General features: G+C 32.8%; 1 protein-coding gene and 1 long non-coding RNA gene across 2 annotated transcripts; both read left to right on the top strand.

Moving 5' to 3' along the window:
- The first annotated feature begins 165 nt into the window (after positions 1-165).
- LOC128163561 (lysosomal acid phosphatase-like) lies at positions 166-12,482 on the top strand. The gene is made up of 11 exons (XM_052827189.1): positions 166-372; positions 1,393-1,488; positions 1,877-1,972; positions 4,828-4,977; positions 5,570-5,668; positions 6,066-6,152; positions 6,443-6,575; positions 7,366-7,451; positions 9,117-9,315; positions 10,103-10,228; positions 11,486-12,482. The coding sequence occupies exons 1-11, from the start codon at positions 247-249 to the stop codon at positions 11,629-11,631; spliced, it is 1,344 nt and encodes a 447-aa protein (XP_052683149.1). The 5' UTR covers positions 166-246; the 3' UTR covers positions 11,632-12,482.
- Positions 12,483-14,327: 1,845 nt separating this feature from the next.
- LOC128163227 (uncharacterized) lies at positions 14,328-16,323 on the top strand. The gene is made up of 2 exons (XR_008240774.1): positions 14,328-15,033; positions 15,587-16,323. It is a non-coding gene; the product is annotated as an uncharacterized LOC128163227 (long non-coding RNA).
- The last annotated feature ends 3 nt before the right edge of the window (positions 16,324-16,326 follow it).

Here is a 16,326-nt window from a genome sequence, read left to right as displayed (position 1 = left end):
ACATGTTCATGCAGAAAAAAATCAGAAAATTTTCCAGGATTGGTAATGTGTTCTTGAAACATTGAATTTAAATTTCTGAAGTTTGAATACAATTTTTTTTTTATCGCTAATGAATCTTGTTTGCATAATTTTCAAAAACCAGGGAATCCGGAACGTTTCGAATTTTTTCAGATAATATTTGTTTCCGTATGGAAGAACTGAAAACTTTTTCTGTCAACAAAATACAAATTGTTTACTGTGGAGGAGATGAAATGGGCTTCTCTTTCGTCTTATGTTTCTTTGGAACTTACTCTGGTGATTGTAATTTGTTTACAATCTAGATCTACTCATTCAACGAGTAATGGAAAGTCTACTCTACGTTTGGTGCACATCGTAAGTGACAGACCAGACTATAGTGTATTTCTATTTCAGTGCGGCAGGGTTGTCTCTAAGACCCGGGAGGCGGGGAATTCCCCCGCCTATAATGCCTAAATTACCCGGCTATTATTGCATTTCAAACACAATGTAGCTATAAGGAAGACCCCAAAAACCCCTGCTACTTTTTCATTTCCTCCTTCTACTTCAATTTTTAGAGACAACCCGGCCTGTATCACCAACTGATTTTAATAAGCCGTATTATATGTATGAGGCAAGGATGATGTTTGTAACTTTATATAGATAGAAGATAATAATTTAGATGGAAAAATAATAAATAGACAATATAAATGTCACCCTTGCCGTGATCTGGTGATAGTAAAACAGCTTCAGGAGTTAGATATATCGGGCAGATGTTACAACAGCTGTGCAATTTGTGAAATATAAGCATACCAGTTTGTAAGATTGATCACAAAATGAAGATCCACAGGGCTATCAATTACCTGAACGGTAGGGCTACAGAAAAACTTGTTCATCGAAAGCTGTTACATGTACATTTTATATAGATCTATATTTTTAAAGATGGAATAATTAAATTACCATATGCTTTTTTTTTTTGCAAAAGTGAAATTAAAACTAATTTGAAAATAGGCCTATATTATGTTTAAATTATTACACTCTTCTTCTTTCCTACGGTACCTAATGTAGACCAAAATTAGCATAGATTTTTGTGTGCAATAAATATACAATTTTTTCAATGGATGGCACTGTAGCTCCCAGGTCACTCATCCATCCAAATTTTCTCAGACGGGGAGCTACAGACCTGCGGCTAGAGGATATCTCACTCAGCATTATAAGTACAAATTCAGCATCTTTTGTAAGGCAATATGACACAGTTATTTTGGAATTTTTCAATTATTTTGATTATGGAAAAAAAAAAGGTCAATTTTCAATTGAGAATGGTCCTTCTACAAGACCCGCATGCAGAGGATATTATGCCCTATATTTAGCGGTTACGTAGAAACTTTTAAATTCTAGGTGTACCGACATGGAGATAGAAGCCCTACACATGGATACCCATTTGACCCTGTCAAGGAGAGTGATTGGCCCCAGGGGTATGGACAGTTGTCTAAGGTTAGTAAACCTCTTTAAAAGTAATAAATGGGGCCTGATTTGAACAAAATATTTATTTTGATGTTTAGTTTTTCCAGATATCGAAAATCTGTTTAATATTCCTTTTGATAATTATCTAAAATAATATTGTATACAGGGTTATTTTTCAACCGATGCTTTTTTTTGTCCTTCTAGACAATGTTATGTTCAAAGAGATATAATTTGAGACAATTGAATTTGCCCAGTCTAAAATTTGCTCACTGACTACGATGGCAAAAGTGGCAAAAATAGGGCAAATATTTCCCTGTATATATTATTACTAACAGTGCATTTATTTTCCTTATTTTAGAAAATCCAGCATCAGTTAACATGTACATTCTAATTTATGGATGACTTTCTAATTGAACAGCTAGGTATGGATCAAGAGTTTCGGCTTGGGCAGTCCATATGTGATCTGTATATAAACAAGCTGGGCTTTCTACCAGTTAACTACAACAGGACAAAGGTAATGGTTGTCCAGTGTTCACTGGGATATTTACGGTAAAACAATTATTAGGGCCCCGCAAGGATTTGCGGGTGCCCTATAGTAATCACTCTGTCCGTCCGTCCTTCTGTCCGTCCATCTGTCACTCTTCCGTCCACAAATTTTCTGTTTTCTTCTAATAACTTTTTTTATGGTAGCCCAATCAAGTTCAAATTTGGTATGGTAGTTCAGTAGACAGAAATACATCTTTTGATGCTAAGTGTGGTTCTGTATGTCTTTTGGTTTGGAGCTGGGGTGGTGGGGTAGATTCCTTAACTATGAATAAGAATGAATGGGCAAAGAGAGATAACTTCTGAGAATGTTACCAATGTATACTTGGAAGGCTGTGCAATATTTGTCCTTTGGGATTAATTAACCTTCCACAGGAAGAAAATCCTAAGCTTTATCTTTATCTGTCACATTGAGATTAATTACTGCACTGCCTGTGTCTGCAAAGGAACTTTGTTTTGAAGTTAAGGTCAATTTTGAATGATGTGTAGTATTGTGTACATTCTTTGAAATATGGATTTAAAATATAATATTCATACTTTATTTTGGTTAAAATACCGTATACAATGATTTATGATAATTTTATTGAATTCTAAAATCAAGATATATATTAAGATGTCCTTTTTCACTATTTATTTTTTAATTATTTATTTTATTTTTTTCTGCCTTAATAATGCTGTTAATTTTAACAGGTAATCAGATAATAACCACATTCTGTCATTTCTGAAAAAAAAATCTTATTGTAAATTTAGAAGAAAAGGATGAGAGAGCAGAACAATAACCCCCTGGGATTAATTATCTTGCCTGCTGCAGAAAATTTAGAGGCTTATCTCTATCTGTCATATGAAGATTAATGAACACCTTTGTATGCAACTGATGTTTGTTTTGAAGTTGAGGTCAACCCTGGGTGATACAATGTATTTGCATTCACTGAAGGCTTGCATTTTATAAAACACCTGTTCAAATCTTTTTTAAATTCACATTTAATTTAGTTTTTTTTTTATAAGACATGAGATTATCCCTGTTTTATGCAGATACAAGGTTACCATTTAGAGTTTTTGGACATTCAGGAATTATCTTGAAATTTTAAAAATACAGTTGTTACTTATAATTTTCAATTTTTTTTTTTTAAATGTAATCAAATTAAACTCTCATTCCATGAGCTGCACCCTTATATTTTTACCCCTCAGTTTAACACTTTAATTGATGGATGAAAATTATGAGATCCTATATATTGCAGTTCTTTACATCTTATGCCGAGCATTTATTTTTCATCATTGTTAATATAAAGAGGATGGATTCAAAGTTTTTTTCACTTCTCTATATTAATTGTCATAGCGGGGCCCTTCCTGACTGGTCAGTTTTCTAGTTTTTCCTGACAACTTGATTTTCCGATTTCCCTAAGATGAATTCTTGTTCGTGTTGACTTGTTTTCAGGACCAAGCCCTATCCACAACTCTTTTTTCAAACAACTATTTGGCAAATACTGGTCGCAGCGAGAAATATTCTTGATAATGAGGCTTGACTCGCAAACCTCTCGAAAAATTTCTCGGCCCCGATTAAAAGTTAGCTAGCTTACAATATCTCATTGAAGTACTGGTTTGTTTTTTTTCTCAGCTATCTTGATGATATTAATTAAAACTTAAAAAATGGGAGAGACTTTATAAACCATAATGTAAGAAGGAAATACAATAAATTCATGTTGAAAGCATTTTTTAAAAGAATGTAGTGATTTTATTTTTTGCCTTTTTTTTTCATAAACTTGATGAGCTGAGATGAAGATTTTGTTTATAAGGAAGTCTATATTGGTTGGATTTACAGTTTATATCATAATATGCCCAAAAAGAACTTCAAGGAAACACATTAGCAAAGTAAATAATCACCATGCACAGTGTATTATTTATGAACTTTTATTACATTTACATGTATATTTGATTTATGGGTATTTTTGAACTAGCTACAGGGTTAAATTTATTCTAGACTTAAAAATACACCCAAAAAGAAAGAAAAATATAAAATGTGCTTAATCTGTATAATTATACTCATACAGATAAAAGCAAACAAACTACTGCTAAGTATAACAAGTAATTATTAAATCACTGTAGTACAATGTAGCTTAAAAGTTAGTTTATAGTATACATACTATAGTTAATCACATGTGAAAGAGATTATACCAAACTACTGTCCAACAACCTACATCCATATCATGAATTTTAAGTTACTTTTTACTATATCTTGATAAAACATACATTGCCCATAGACTTCAATGCAAAATTCAAGGTGTAATTAGTTGTACCATACTGGTAATTAAAATTTTGAAAACTCCTTTGGTGGAGTATTTTTATTTGATAACACCTTCAAAATGATATCATGATTAAGAATATCGGACCATTCATTTATTTGGTACAAAATGTGGTCGTTATACATCGAATACCTTAAACAACAAACTACTAACATACCATAGACAATTAACAAACAACTTATAAACTGTAGCTAACAGAATAACAAGAAATTGCTTTTAGAACATCGTTGGCAATACTTTCTACTTTCAACAGCCGCAATGAACAGGTCACATTTTCTCGCTAATACATGTATATATAGGTCAATGGTATTTGTTCCTTTCATATAGTGTTTTAAAGTTGTACTTTTATTAATGTTGATCATTGTTTTGAAAATCAAAATAAATCTGCCGGTACAATGTATCTAATTGTTCCTGAAAAGACAAGTTAATTCATTTTTAAAATCTAACTATTGCTCTTTTAGTTTTAAAGTTGAATTATATTTGACTTAAGTATATATATGTAACAGACTTTATTCTGACACTACAGGTGTTTGTGAGGAGTACAGATATGGACCGGACGCTGATGAGTGCTTACTGTGTGTTAGCTGGTCTCTACCCCTCACCCACCCCCACCCAGGCCTGGAACAACACCTGGCAGCCCATACCTGTCCATACTCTACCTCCTATAGAGGATTATGTAGGTCAAGCTGCTAACTAGCAATGTCTATCAGGGTTGTGTTTTATAAAAGAAATTTTACCAGCACTTACAACATTTGTCTTTTACTTGGGAGGGCCTGCAATGTCCGCTGCTTCCCTGATTTGCGGGCTCTGCAATTAACACTCGAGAGCAACACTTGAGAGCAGGACTTTGTCATTTATAAATTTATTATTTGTCAGCTACACTCATGAGCTGAACTTCTAAAATGTCGAAATAATCATATAGATCATATAGAATAAATGAACTTGTTTAAATATTGTGCATGGAGGATCATTCAATAAGACTGCATGAAAAAAATTGTCATGTATTTTAGTTCTTTTGTAAAACCCAGCCCTGGCCTTTTGTGTTTGTCTGCTTCGAATTACTTATTTCATACAGAAATTTGCACTTGTCCATAATAATGAACATATCACTAAGCAAAAATTTCTCACAAATCTGTTTCAAATTGATTATCTAGCTGTGATGTTGTTTAACAATACAGATTTCCTTGTGATGTTTAGTTTGTGTTTGACTGTTACTTTTGTGTGTAGTAACAAAGAATCATCCCTTTATTATTGTTCTGTTTACAAAGCTGCTAAGTTCTCATGCCAATTGTCCACTGCTGGCCAAACTTCAGCAAGAATTCATGTCAAAAGACCAGAAACTGAAAAATATCACCAAAGAAAAAGAGGTAATTTTTCTAATATGAATATTACAGTTGTCAGCAATAAAAATCTTAGCAGTTTTCAAGAAACCATTTTGATAATCAGGTGGTAAATTTGTACATTGTCAACATCATTGATTTCATTAAAGGTATTTCATAATTTATATCATGACATTTTTTCAAATACATGCCTGGCATTTAGAGATGTACTTAACATTTTGCATTAAATGCATTAGAGTGAACAGCCAAATATAATACCTTGACAGTAATTTGTAAACATTTTCTCGAATGAGAAGCATAATTTGGATTTTTGGGGGGGGGGGGGGGGCTGATTGTTGAACATAAACTGTGCTTTATTCATTTTGAATTATATCTGATGGTGTTCTGTCGAATAAAATATATTAAATTTTAATGTTTTTTGTAGTGGTTGATACATCACATATCTAAGAATACCGGTCTTCCACCTACCATTGAAAGTCTCTTTGATGTTCAAGACCCATTATTTTGTGAGGTAAAATATAACAATTATGGTTGATTGTTTTATGAGAGAAGCAAAGTTAAAAAAAATTAAATAAATCTCATATGATATGTGTAATATACCGGTATCAAGAAGATTGCAAAGCAAAAAGTTCAGAGTTATGTATAAGAAAATTTGGAAAGGAATTATTTCCTTGTACTGTTTAACTCACTTAAAAAACAGTGGCTCAGGTGAGCAATATGGCCCATGGGCCTCACATATTTAAATTGTCATTCAGATATTCCAATGATAAGAAGGACACTACTTGTTTATACATGTTGCAGAACAGACACAATAAGATTGATCCAACCGTTGGATGGTTGGCTGTGAACGGGACATTTGATGAGATAATGGGTCTCCGAGACTTTCATAACAGTCTCCAGTACCCCACCCTACAGATGGCACGCCTTAGATCAGGTGAGCCATGTACTTATAACTCACTAGAAATTCACTGATATTCACTTAAAATGGACTGATACCTACTTAAAAATGTCAAGATACTGACTTCAAAGTCATTTATCATCACTGATAATATAATGGTTCTTATATTTACAGACTGAAAATATTTAATATATTGATTTATGCTGATGCTTACAGAAAAATAGTGATAGTGACTTATATGTAGTCAAGAAACACAAATATCATATGCACAGAAATGTTTCTGATAGTGACTCAAAAAGTCAGGAGAGCGCTGTACTGCTTGTAGGTATCTGTTTAGGTGTACTATGGAATCATTTAAATTCATGGAGGCTAAATTTATGGATTTCTTAAATTTTACAGTGTAAGCGTGTATTTTGTGTTTTCTGGTACTTTGTGTGACAAGAGGTCACATGTGAGTTTTGACTGGTTTTTGGTATTGCTGAGGAGAGCCGCGTGTGAGTCCGCGTGTGATAAATGTGTATGGATGTTAGTTGTTTGAGCCATTGTGTGTCCATCTGTCAGATATATTGTCTTTGTCATACTCTGTGTTTTCATCATATTTTCATTTAATACATATTTTATTTCACAACCGGAGTTATTCTTATTCTCAAGTCTTGCAACAGGTTCGTGGGAACGTAATTTCGTGTATTTACTTTTACCTACAAAAGGAAATATGACTTTATAACCCTAATTTATTTATTCATGCATCAGAGGTACATGCAAATTCCATAAAAATTGAGCCACCACGAAATCTAATGATTCCTTAGCATTTTTATCTTAATTGTAGGAGTCCTTTTGACAAAGATGATTTCCAATATGAAAGCCAAGCAGAAGAACACGTCAGTGGATACAGATATCATTCTTTACTCTGCTGTAAGACCATATAATATGTATATGTTGATCTAATCATGCCTATATATACTGTAAATCAACATTTACAGAGTACAACATTTTTTTTTTCAATCTCATGAGAACTTTGTGATCTCATTTCACATACTGTAAATCAACTTTCATTTGTATGCGAGAAATATTCTAGAGATTCTCGAGAAACTCTTCGTCGCAAATGTTTCTCACCTGAAACTTGTCTTTGTGGTATAGGTATTAGTGAGAATAAAACATGGTCATGAAAAATAGTCTTAGGGAATCTTCAGTAATCACGAAATAAAATCGATGCAAATAAGAGTTGGTTTATAGTATATCTCGACATGAACCAGTCCCTTTATTTCTCTAAAGACTTGTTTTTTGCATTAGATTACATGTATCCTTGTAATTCCAATCACAGATTACATACATGTAACTCATGCTGTTTACTGCTGATGCATTTTGAGTGCAAAATTTAAACAGGTGAAATTAGACACCACAGATAGGCACAGATGATGCACAAATATCGAAGTTCACGATTCTTTATGTGCTCATACTGCCCAAACAGACTCAGTTAGGAGAAAGCTACAATGTAGCTCTTGATCTTGGCTTGACAATATGGCTGATGGATTGTGGATGTCATTTGTTCTAATATGAGTCTACACTGTATGCTAATAAGTTTACAATTCTTTGTGTGCTCATGCATACTGCTCAAGCAACGTCAACTCCTGGACTGGCTTGACAGCATTGAAGGGTTGTGGGGGTCATTTGTTAATGAGTCTACACTGGGTGCTTAATTGCATTGTCTTACATCATTTTCAGGTTTAAGCTACTGCCCTCTTAATTTTCAAAGAAAGTGGGATCAGGTCAACTTACCAATTAGATCTATCTTAAAATTTTAGATATGATATTTTTAGCCTTAAAATATCATAAAGTTTTAAGGAGAAAGAACTATATATGATAAGAGTTAAATTTGGCCCCCATAATTCGCCATTTTTTAAGTGTTTCGGGTACAATAAAAAGTTCACTAATTTTTTAGAAGAGTTGATATAAAATATATTTTTCATCTGTTTATTTGATTTATTTGCACTCACTGGCAGTATATGACGTCAGAAGTGACGCCATTTCTATAATTCAATCATAATCAGGCAAAAATTGACATTTTTCATACTTATTTATGAATGGGAAATATAGAGCGCATGCTTGAACAAGGAAAATTTTTGTCATTTATTATTCTTGGCTAGATACATCTCTGATTAAAATATTTTATTTGTTCAAGAATGCGCTTAATGTTTTCGGAAGGAAAAACTGCTTGAAAACAAGCTGTTTTACGCTAAAAATGCAAAAATGGCGGGAAAAGGTTGTCTTTACTATGTCATATTTCTAAATTGTGGGCACTTGAACCAAAATGAATATTATGTAAACACATCACATACATATCTGTAGTAAGAAAACAAAGAATGATAGTAAAATGATGATGTTCATTTTAGGGGGCCATTTTAGGCCCTTATCATATATAGTCCTTTCATACAATTTTCTTTTAATACTTTTATATGTCCTTAAATCTTTAAACAAAGCTCTTCTTTTTAAGGAGATTAATATTAGTGTAAAAATGGCCCCAAGTTTTTAACCATCTATCCCTCTGAATAAGTACTAGTAATCATTATTTTCTTCCAGCATGATGACACAGTCATTGGTTTGCTCTCGGTTTTGAAATACTACCGTTACCCAGAATTCCCTGCGGTGCAGCCTCAGTACTCTACTTCACTAGTCGTAGAACTGCATGAAATGAACTCCACAAATTTTGTTGTAAAAGTCTTCCTCAGAAATGAAACCAATTCGACAGATCTGCATCTTTATCCCATCCCCATTCAAGGTAAGAATTGTAGCGTAACCAGGTTACGGTATACAGGGTTATTTTCGCCCTTCTACGGTACTCTTGCAAACAGTTTTGCCCTGTCTTCAATTCACCCAAAAACAGTTGTATTTAGAGAGAAAAGGTTTGAAATATTTTGATTTGCCAAGTCTTAACTTGCCAGCTGATAACTAGGGCAAAAGGGGCTAAAATAAATAATGGGCAAATATTTCTCTGGATACATTTTGAAAAAAAAAAGGGGGGGGGGGGCTCAGTACTATGATAAATTTAATTCCTAATAAAGCTCATTGAATTAAATTCGTGTAAAATGTTTTGAAGCTCTCAATGTTGATTTTAAAAAAAATTTAAAGCATAAGAATGTAGAATAACCAGTGCTTAAATTACTATAAACTTTTGCAATAATTAATATTTAATCATGTATCCTTTTTTTGGGGGTGGGGGGGGGTGGGGGTGGGGGTGGGGGGGGGTTAAAATTTGTATAAAAGGGGAAATGACCGGGGATAATACTGCATTACCTCTCCTATTTGGAACAGTTGTTCTTGTGATTTTAAAAGATTTAAGATTTTTTTTAGCAAACTATACAGGATATGAACTTTGTGACAATGTGTATTATATTTTTTTGTGATCTCAAAGTGATCTAAATTAAAAACTATATTATTTAGCAAAATAAGCTTCTCAAATTATTACACCTATTAGTAATATATTTAAGTCTTTGCATTTAATTTAGAATCAACATTACAATCAGGTACATGGTTCACACTAGCTTCTATTTTGATATCTTTTGAAGGCTGTGAATTGGACTGTCCTTTTCCAATGTTTGTAAATCTGCTGTCTGATATGATGGTTACTGACATCAAAACAGAATGTCAAGTGAAATCACCACCAGCAGAAAACGACACAACTCAAGTCACCAGTAAGTCACCTGTAGAATTCCGTTATGCTTGATTTGTTACTTATGTGTTAACGCTTGTCTTTTTGCAACTTATTTCTCTCTCTCTCTCTCTCTCTCTCTCTCTCTCTCTCTCTCTCTCTCATGGCACATTCATTTTGTGTATTCATCATTAATTTTTCTTTCATACATCCGTCGTTGGCTATCCAATAAATCTGATTGTTGATAGGCTAAAGTAAAATAATCACCCCCAACAGTATAAGCTGCTGTATGGTTAACCTCTACTATTAATAGCTTCCTGACAAAAGTGCAGTTCTTGATAACCAAGGCTATTTCTATTGTAATAATATTTTACAACATTTCAGTTTCAGAGAGCGATTCACAAGGATTAGCATCCATTATTATGTTAATGGTTTTGGGCGTTGGGATATCCTTGACTTTGTTGCTAAGATAAATCAGTCCCAAGAATATGTAAACAAGAGTTCCTGTTTGTTTAATGTTTATTATTTGTGAATTTTAATTCTAAAAAAACAGATTTGTGCATGTTTCTTATCATTGTATTGAGCATTTTTAGGTCGAAAAGTTTTCTTTTGAATCATTGTTAAAATCTTTCAGTTGTTTGTTGGTTTTTGCCTCACATCATTTGATGTACGTACATGTAGTGGTTCAACAGTGTCACTGTGTACACATAAACTGAGTTACTGAAAATTAAAAGAAGAGCTATTGTGAATTTTAGTTTTCACTTACAACATTGCACTTGAATAACATTCAACAATGTATAAATTAACATTTGACCTCCAAGTTTGTGCAATGTCTAATACATTAGCTTTCCATACACTTTACAAACAAAATTTTTGCAGAATGTAAATGTATTTGATTTATGGAATAAGGAATCATTCTTTGAGTATTGTGAGATAATCAAATATGGTCAGGAGTGATCAAGTCTAATAAATCCTGAAGGGCTTTATCATATGATAGATTGATCCCGCCCAATCATATTTGATCAGAATGAATCCCTATTACTTTTCATCAGCTGTATGAATAAATATCAAAATAGTCATTGATGAAATGTATTGAACTATATATGCACAGATCCAGACATTTTTTCCATTGGAGGGGGGGGGGGGGGGGGCAAGGCATATTTTTGTGGTGTAATTCAAAGAAACTTGAATTTTGCAGTGGACCCCCCTCTAGATCCCCACATGGACTATACATACAAAATTAATTCATAGTAATATGAGATATGTAAATATTTATAGTATAATATGTTTTGTGTTGCAGACTCCTACGTGGGTGTGGCCATCCTTAGTGGGCTGAGCGGGCTGTTGTTGATCTTACTGCTGGGGTCATGCTGGGTGTACTATAAACGGAACAAAAACATTTCCTACAGTCCTATACCATTGATAGAGGATAATGGAGAACCGTGAGAGAGAGAGAGAGAGATTAGTTTTAAAGGTTCATATTTTAAACATAAATTTTTTACTGTTGTAACACTGAGAGAAAAGGAGAAAGAAAGAATGAAAGAGAGAGAGAGAGATTTGTAGTCTAAAACAATTACTGATGTACATTGAGAGAGATAGAAAAAAGAGATTATAGGAGTTTTGACTAGACTACATTATTTACTTATGTCCAAAAAAAATGAGAGAGAGAGAGAGAGATCTCAGACAAGTGTCCTTAATTGGTGTACAATGAGGTTTATATATACGAAACTATGCAAGTGCAAAGAGTGCCAAAAAAAAAGGTGTTTTTTTTCAAGACTATTTTACACATAATGAAAAATATACCCCCTTACGTTAATATATTATATAATATTTTATTATAATATAATTAGATTTTTGAAATATACCTCTAACCTCTACCTTATAAATAAATATTATCGGGTATTAAAGGGTAACTTTTTTCATTAGGTTTCATTTCATTTCCTGTTGACTTTTAATCATCGTCCTTAAACTTAATATTAATTTTCTCCTGGTTTAAAAATTAAGATTGTATTTGGAATTTCATGTCCACACATTTAGTTTAGATGTGCAATACTCTAGCTGCAGAACTGTAGCTAGCAATACTCATGCCCATCAAACGGGGTGACTACGAAAGACAGCCTTTGGGTGAAATGTGTGTTTCTAGTCAGAGCGGATGAATTAAAATGTGTGATGGAAATTTTAATGTGAACTCTTACTAAATTTTATGTATTTCATTCTGTGATCTTGTCTTCCTTGCTAAATTGCTTGTTGAATTTGAAGAGTTTTATTATTGAATTAAATTTGTTAAAAAGTCATAATTCAATTTCTGCTTGTTATATTTTATGTTGTTCACTTACTGTTTTTACTGTGGTTGAAAAGAAAGTGTTAAAGATCTCTTTTTATTTCCCCAGAGAAAAAGAGAAAAGGAAATAATTGTCACCCTTAATTTGCCATATTGTTAACTATGCAGAATTCAGTTATACTTTGAACTCTTCCTCTAAGGTGGAATAACACATCATCACAAAATGGCTGACCGCTGATCGAAACGACATTTCGTTTTATTAAAAAGGATTTTATGGACTGAAACATGTAACATACTTCATAGCCAAGTGGATAATGTGTCAGACTTGTGATCTGTACATCCTGAGTTTGAATCCCGCAGGGGCTTTTGTTGTTACTTACTGGAATAATTGTTTTAGATATTCATTTTTTTTATCCCCAAACTGCATATTTTTCGCTTATTTGACATTTGTACAGTTTATTTATCATTATATCTTTCATTAACAATACATTTCCTAGTAATTTGAGGGACTTTTTCCAGGTGTGTTATTCCACCTTAAGGCGATACTATTAATTGCTGGCAGAGAATGTGTATTCCATGGACTTGAATTATCTCCCTTTGATAACAGGGTTAACAGACTTGTCGTTACTATAATTGGGAAGGGGGCGTATTTGCTTCCCTTATACTGCACCATTTATATTTGAATGTTCCTTCTTTTCACCCAAACGAACTGTACTTGCAAATAATTGTGGATATGGGCTGCGTTTTACTAAAGAACTTGCGACAAAGCCATGATATTTTCAGTTTCATGAAATGGTTTTTAAAGATCAAAATATTATATATAATTAGTCATTCCTTCACAACTATTTTAAAAGCATGTAGACACAATTTAATTAAAATTAGATAGTGTAGCGATCATAGTGAGCGGATCTATTAAGATCTTATTTTAATTAGAATGATGTAGACAGTTATATTAATTAGTTGTTTGGATAATAAGCATTCATTAATTTGGTCGTGAGCTTGCTCTTATCTTTAGAATCGTTTACTATTGTCCTTTCCAGTGTATTTCATTTTAACAAGTAAAATATACAACATAGCTTCTTTAAAGTAGCCACGTACAGTTATATTTTATTTGATAAAATGAAATATATCGGAAAGAACAAAATATATGTTCTAAGGGGATGGATTACACGTTGATCTTATTGCTGTAGAGTATGTCCTTTCCTAATTCAAATATTTATAATTTTGACAATTTAAGATGAGTTCCACTTTATACTCATATGTCCTTTTTACGCCGAATTACGAAAGAAATATATAAAGAGTTTTTATTACAAAAAACCAAGTGTTTTTAAGCTAGCTAAACTTTTAAGTGTTAACAATACAAAGGAACTCAATAATTTAGGAAAATATTTGTGTAGCGCTTCCAAAATGAGAGCGCAGCATTGTAATAATACATGTACTACAGTCTAAGCTACTTATCATACATTTATGTCTATTCATATCTTAAGATATGTACATGATTATATTGTCTTAATATGTCCACTCACTTACTGCACATTGCACATTTGTATATAATTTTATATGTATTATAATTTGTATTCCGATGAGTTGTAAAGCTCAAGGATGATAAATTTAAAAAAAAAAACCAATCTTTTCAAAGAATTAATTTGGTAATCTCCTTTTTGCAATCGGTATAAACAACCATTGTTTGCGGGAATTAATTATGGAAAACCACAATATTCTAGATATGTAGGCAACGTGGGTTACTTCTACATTAAATAAAGCCATACCGCCGGTAATTAGATATGAATGGAAAGTGAACGTTTGCCTCGCGGAGAACTCATGCGCAAATACGATAACAAACAAAGTGGCACAGTTTTAAGTCTTAATTGATTGCACTTGCGATTTTTAGTTTAATCTGTCGTCGTAATAATACCACGAACGATATTTTTTATACTTCAGCTTTTGCCATAGAAAGTTAGTAATAGTCAATACGACCTTTCAGCTAAATCGTGATTCTGTTGGATTGATCGTATTTTATCGTATATCATTATATTAATTACAAAAAGAATAGGTTCAAGAACTATACCACCCTCCTCGTACAATTAGTTAAAGACAGATGCAATAGTTGTTAAATATATACGAACAATGTATATGAATCACTGATGGTAAAACCATTGAAAAGCTTCATAAATGTATCTGGTATATGAGCATATATGGTAAAGGAGAAAAAAAAATGATACGATGTCATCAACATTGCCATATCTGCATAATGGACAATCAACAATAATTCATATAAGAATATTAAGTCACATACATGTAACGTGAGTGATTCTGTTGGAATTATGCCGCCATTTGATGACGTAGAATAGCAGCTGGCGCAGTTTTTACGCAGTGGTGACAATTGGGGACTTTTAATGTCGGACAAGCAGATGACCCCGTCATTATCTGATGCAGACGATTCATTTTAATGACCTCGGTCACTATATATATATTAAGTTTATTGTACACCATTTAATACTTTACAGAGCTGCTTGTTCCAGATTGGCAAAGTTAATTTCCACTTCGGTTCTGATTTTTCTATAGCTGTAAGTATCTCAATGTATATTGTAATGAAATGTTCTGTATAAATCTGTTTCCCCACAAATACCAGGATTGTCCTGCAAAAGCATGTATCTTCTTGTATTATATTGGTGGATTTCAATGAATGCACGGTAGGATAAAAATAAAATGCGTTATTCATTTCCTGAACCAATGAAAGGTTGTAACTTGCACAATTTATACTGTAACATTTAGTTGCCACAGAAAAGCTCACGACGCGCAGATTTTCGATACAGTGATATATAGTGGATGGCTAAACTTTGTGAAAAGCTGATCGAATGCATAGGTAGCGCAGTAATGAAACTTCTCCGACATTGCATGTAAACATTTTAATCATTTACACTTATAAACTTCTTTATAATTTTGAAATAAACGTATTATTTCATTATCTAATATTTGTGCATAAATAATTTTTTTTTATTTGTATTTTACATGTAACCATCACTATCAAAGAAACCCACCAGATATGCTATTTTTTCTTCCCGATTAAGTATTTTGTATACTTTTCTTTAGATAAAACAGTTGCATTGTTTCTTTTAGATTCCCGGCGTATAAATAAAGAGAATGAAGCCCACCATCTTTGGTATCCTGGTCACGGCACTAATTTCCAGCGTCATTTCAAAAAGCGTCGAAACTCGCGAGTCAATGACGTCACTAGAAAAGGAATGCTGGGAGCATTGTAGCACAGAATACACCAACTGCAAGCTGTTCTACGGATGTCGTAAGCTGCCATCGGGGGAATTCAACAAAGATTGTCCGTTTGATTGCGTTAAATGGTCGGAAACCTGTTTGAAACGGTGTTTGTAAAACTAATTAGATTCTGTAAAAGCAATAATATTGCAAACATTCAACCAGAAAACATAACTTGACAGTGCTTCTCTTAAATGAACATATAAACTACCAAATACTAGCATTTTTATGTATCTTTCTTTTATTCTGACGACTGCTAATGAAACAGATTGTATTTAATTAGTTTCATAGTAACTGTTATGATTCCAGGCGCCTAACGTTAATAATAGTTCTTTTTACGATAAGATTATTTTCTGTACTAAAATAAAAATTTACTTTAAGAATTATTATAGTACAGTAAACGATATTAAAAAAAACAAACAAACATGTTTTAGCGACAGGGAATTGTATTATACTACATGGAATAACCTAATCATAAAAATAAATAGATTCAACGCCAGGCGCCTGTGGATATGATGTATATTTTTACTGAATATTTTGCTTTCGCCAGACTGCGGACGCACGCACAATAAACGTATTCTTATCAACTT

This window comes from Crassostrea angulata, chromosome 9 (assembly GCF_025612915.1).
Source record: "Crassostrea angulata isolate pt1a10 chromosome 9, ASM2561291v2, whole genome shotgun sequence".
Classification (NCBI taxonomy): Eukaryota; Metazoa; Mollusca; class Bivalvia; order Ostreida; family Ostreidae; genus Magallana; species Magallana angulata.
Note: the sequence above shows the minus strand (reverse complement) of the source record. Positions and strands in the feature narration are given on the sequence as shown.